The sequence below is a fragment of the Carassius carassius genome, chromosome 37 (assembly GCF_963082965.1).
Source record: "Carassius carassius chromosome 37, fCarCar2.1, whole genome shotgun sequence".
In the NCBI taxonomy this organism is placed as follows: Eukaryota; Metazoa; Chordata; class Actinopteri; order Cypriniformes; family Cyprinidae; genus Carassius; species Carassius carassius.
Window position 1 is genome coordinate 28,398,352 of NC_081791.1, and position 5,000 is coordinate 28,403,351.

General features: G+C 36.9%; 2 protein-coding genes across 3 annotated transcripts in view; both read right to left on the reverse strand.

Moving 5' to 3' along the window:
• cntrob (centrobin, centrosomal BRCA2 interacting protein) overlaps positions 1–3,433 on the reverse strand; it is an 11,787-nt gene extending 8,354 nt beyond the window's left edge. The window contains exons 1-2 of the mRNA XM_059528535.1: positions 3,359–3,433; positions 1,216–1,413 (exon numbers count right to left, since the gene is read on the reverse strand). Coding sequence (XP_059384518.1) covers positions 1,216–1,409 — 194 coding nt within the window. The 5' untranslated portion in view covers positions 1,410–1,413; positions 3,359–3,433. The remainder of the gene's footprint in view (positions 1–1,215; positions 1,414–3,358) is intronic.
• A 1,400-nt stretch (positions 3,434–4,833) lies between these two features.
• Positions 4,834–5,000, reverse strand: part of LOC132118591 (eukaryotic translation initiation factor 4E type 2-like) — a 4,466-nt gene continuing 4,299 nt past the window's right edge. Inside the window, exon 8 of one of the 2 annotated variants that reach the window (XM_059528539.1) lies at positions 4,834–5,000. This exon is cut by the window's right edge and continues 423 nt beyond it. The gene's annotated coding sequence lies outside the window, so the exon portion shown is untranslated. The other variant, XM_059528538.1, reaches the window with a different exon arrangement.

Consider the following 5,000-nt stretch of genomic DNA (forward strand, 5'->3'; position numbering starts at 1 on the left):
ATTAATGAATTAGGGACACTCCTGGAACAATCAGCAGCACCTGACCTCACGCTACATGACTCCAACATAAAGCTCTTGCTGTTTGCAGGTGATCTGGATCTGCTGTGTCCAACAGAACCTAGATCTGTCAGACTTGGGCCCTGACCATTAATCCTAACAAAACTAAAGTACTAACACACTCCAGAAAAGACCCAGAGTTCAGAGAAAGAGACACAACTTCACCCTCAGTATGACCGAACTACACATACCTCGGGCTGAAGATAAGTGCAACTGGTAAACTAAACTTGGCTGTGAATGAAGTAAAAGAGAAAGCCAGAAGGGCCTTTTATGCATTCAAAAAATCTATCCAAATTGAAATACCAATTCGAATCTGGCTCAAAATATTCCAATTATCAACTTATTATGAGTTCTGTAAGAGTCTCCTCAGAGTGCAGAGGAACACTACAAACAACACACGCAGGGCAGAATTAGGCCAATAACCTCTACTAATGCACATTGAGAAACGACCAATCACATTCTGGAAACACATAAAAATGAGTGACCCCAACTCTTACCATTGAAAGCCCTTAAAAACCATGAAGTGGACCCTGAAAAAGTCCCGATTCAGAAACTGACAACGTGTCGTTGAATTACAGAAGAAGAAAAAACAGATGGTAGGCTATTGTCACGAAGTTCTTGTTTGGCCAAATCAATATAAGCTTTTCTGTCTTAGCTTTCATATTTTATAAGCTTTCACTAGTCATCTAGTGCTCATGTTTCTCTGTGGCTCAGCTGCGCGTACACGTTCATGAATAGCACCAGGCCTTGTTTGTTAGTACCGTAGTTGTGTGTGTGTGTGGGACGTGAAATGCTGAAAACTGTGAAAATTAAGTCTCAAAATCCAAATCACCCGAACAAGATCGACTCGAACTAGATGTCAATGAATGCACGCGTGTCACCCGATCCACATATGCATGGATTCCTTCTTGCACGAGCAATTTATGATATATTAATGCAGAACAGAACATTTTCATTTGCAAACATGTCTGTGTATGTACAAATCGCTGCACAATCATTTAATCCCGAATCAAATTGAAAGGCATTTGTTTGTGTGGATACATGTATAAAAGTTATGCAGTACATAGATAATCTTGCGTGCATCTATTAATCATTTTGAGTCTAATTTCATCCCATATAAACACACTGATGATCTCAGGATTAATGGACAGGGCCTACCTGGCTGCGTGACCTTTGACCTCCTGCTGTCGGCTGTGCTGTAAAGAGCTGTAGAGATGAGCGGTGACCTGACGAGAAGATGAGAGCACTGAGAGAGACGACGGCCAGGAACGGGTCAGTGAGAGAGGAAGACCATCATCATCATCATCAGCAGCAGCAGCAGCAGCAGCAGCAGCTCGGTCCACTGACATCATCTCACTGCACACACACACACATCACACACGCACACACACACACACAGGTGAATCTCATCAGTTATTCAGATATATATACACATTAGTGCTGACAAATGATTAATAGCATCCTATATATACACACACACACGCACACGCACACACACACACAAGCGTGCATTTTTTTTGTATTGTATTGTATTTATATATTATATTACACACTCAATATATTAAGTAAACAAACTTTTGAATGTGATTAATCAAGATTAATTGTTACATATATATATATATATATATATATATTAGTGGTGGGCCGTTATCGGCGTTAACTTGAGACTCTTATCGGGCGATATAAAAATATGGCCGTTAATCTATTCTCAGAGTTGGGTTGGGAGCTGGGTCTATACCAAGCAAGCAATGATGACTTTCACCTTGATATTTTATATAACCGACTGGCTGAGGCCAGCCTAAAAAGATGCTCAGGACAGTTGACGGGTCACTGCTGCGCATCGTCACGAAAGCTTGTCTTTTTCACATGTTTTTAAGCCTTACCGCTTGTCGATTTAAACATTAAAGCATCCAAACACAAGACGCGGGAAAGCTGAACAGAGTAACGTTAGCTGGTTACTCGCGCGCTGTGTGTGGTGCGGAGAGAGAGAGAGCCGCGTATCACGGACAGCGACACTGAACCGAGCTCTCTTCTGAGAGGTTCTCCTCGAAGTCCCTCCTGCACCTGAACGAACAAATACAAATCGCAGTTTGAACAAACAAAAAGATGTGAAAGAGCCCAATTCAGTTCTGCGGTGTTCTGGTGTTCAGGGCTCACGCAGAGAAAGGCGTCTCAAAACACTTGAACATCGAATCTGCTTATTTTTGCTCTTGTGCCGACAAATACATACAAAATATGTCAAAATATCCAAACGTCTGCAGTGCGTGTGCGTTATGTATGTGGTGCAGCACTGACTCGATGTGCTTTCACACAGGACGTGTTTGCAGTCCGCTACACGGTACATGAACGATCGCTGCACTGCTGCAGACGCAACGCTCCTGGAATCCGTTAACATGGACACGTAAAACAATACACAACGCATACGCACTGCAGACGGAGTGTGTGTGAAACAGGTGTAAGGTTGTTTGCACCTTGTGCAATGTAGAATTAGTTTTCAGCTTTTTCAAGCACAATGTGATGCATTTTGGAGATGAGCCCCTTTTCTAATGCACCACCTCGCTTGATAAACCCCTTCTCAAAGACTTACTGTTTGTCCATTTTATTTGGGTAACACACATATTCTGAATGCCTTCGGCAGAATTCGAATGAGCCATTTTAATCTAGATTAATTTCAAGATCACAGTGAGATTAATCTAGATTAAAAAAATTAATCTATGCCCACCACTAATATATATATATATATATATATATATATATATATATATATATAATATATATATATAATATATATATATATAAAATAGTTTATAATTTTTATTAATGACATTTTTCACATACTTCGAATTATGCAAAGAAAATATCAACAACAGATGAATAACACACAAACCTCTACAAACAATATTTACTCATTTTATTCTTACTTCATATCGTTTTGATTTTCACTAACATTATATGAAAAAAACACCTAAATAAACCTTCGGTTACCACGGCAACAGAAGCAAACAAACTGAAATGCCACTCTTATGCTGAAATGATATAAAATAATAAAATCTGACACCGAGTGATCATCATGAGTGGAGTATTGTTTATATAATCATATGAGGTGAGTATTCTGTTCATATATTCATATAATAATAACGGAATATAACACTGTGACGTTATTTCTTCGTCAGAAGCGTGTCATGTTAATCTCGCGGACTGAGGACAGTTTCTCCGTGACTCTGAAGATCTTCACAAGCGCTCTGTAGAGTTTAAAAGCTCTGTTTCTAGACTTTAAAGAGAGTTTGAGGAGTTTGTTTACCGTCTGTGCGTCGCGCTGCTCACCCGCTTCAAATCGCGCCGTGACGGAAGCGGAAATACGTCATCGACCCGCGCAGAAAACATACTCATACAGAGAATTAAAGACAAAATTACGGGCGAAGACACTACATATGAAACCAGTGAGGTGAAGAAGATGAAAGCTGTAACTCAGCTGGCAATAATTTGGACTGATCTTTCACGCCTTATGAATATGATTTGCCCATCATACGAAAAAAATATAATTTTCTGCTTATAGAGACACTAAAATTAATAACGCTATAAAATGCAAAAAAAAAAAAAAGCTGAAATATGTGACTAAAAATCTTTACGAAAGGAAAAAACGTTAAGACCCTTTGAGCGAGAATTAATTAATTAATTAAAGCAATTAATTATATTAATAAAATAATTATCTGATAAAAAAATAATCATAAAAAGACGATTGAATTAGAGTGTGATATTTATTTGCTTGGTCACTTGTCTTTATTTTCTGGATCTTTTGCTGCAGAGTCTGTTTAAAGCTCTCTGAAATAGAAATAAAGTGAAATAACTATATGCAGAAGATCAGCATCCCTCAGCCAATCAGAATCAAGATAATAAATTATTCTGTTAGTGAAATAAACTGATTAGTTGTCCAGTGCAAATGTTTAAACATTCTTAAATCAAGATATGAAGTCTCGACTCTGAAATAACCCTCTGGTAGAACTTTGGTGTGGTTTTATGCAGAAACTCACCTTATTTTCATCACTTCACAATTCCTGCTCAACAAGACTGTATTTTTCTGATCAGAAATACAGTGAAATATTATTATATTGTAAAACCGCTGTTTTCTGTGTGAATCTGTGTTAAAGTGTAATGTATTTCTGTGATGCTCCGCTGTATTTTCAGCATCATTCCTCCAGTCTTCAGTGTCACATGATCTTCAGAAATCATGATAATATGATTTACTGCTCGAGAAACATTTCTGATTATTATCAATGTTGAACAGTTGTGCTGCTTATTTAGGAACCTGATTATTTTTCAGGAAAAAAAAAACAATAACAAAAAAGCATTTGCTTAAAATCTTTTCTAACAATACACAGTACCCTTCAAAAGTTTGGGGTTGGAAAATTTATTTTTATTTATTTTAAAGAAATAAATACTTTTATTCAGCAAGGATGTGTCCAATTGATAAAAAAGTGCCATTAAAGGCTTATATCGTTGCAAAAAAATAAAAACTATTTTGAATAAATGCTTGAATAAAAACGTTTTAGTCATCAAAGAATCCTGAAAAAAGTATCACAGGTTCCAAAAAAGTATTTCCAGCACTGATAATAAATCATGATATTATTCTGATTTCTGAAGATCATGTGACACTGAAGACTGGAGGAATGATGCTGAAAATACAGCGGAGCATCACAGAAATACATTACACTTTAACAGATTCATACAGAAAACTGCTGTTTAACATTAGAATAATATTTCTCTGTTTTTATTCTTCTGTATTTCTGATCAAATAAATGCAGCCTTGGTGAGCAGAAGAGACTTATTTAAAAAGTAACGAAAATCTTACTGATCCCAAAAGTTTTTAAATGCTAATTAAGATACAATTTTAAACAATCAGTTGTTATTGGCAACAGTTAATTGGTTAAATACAAGAATTGGAC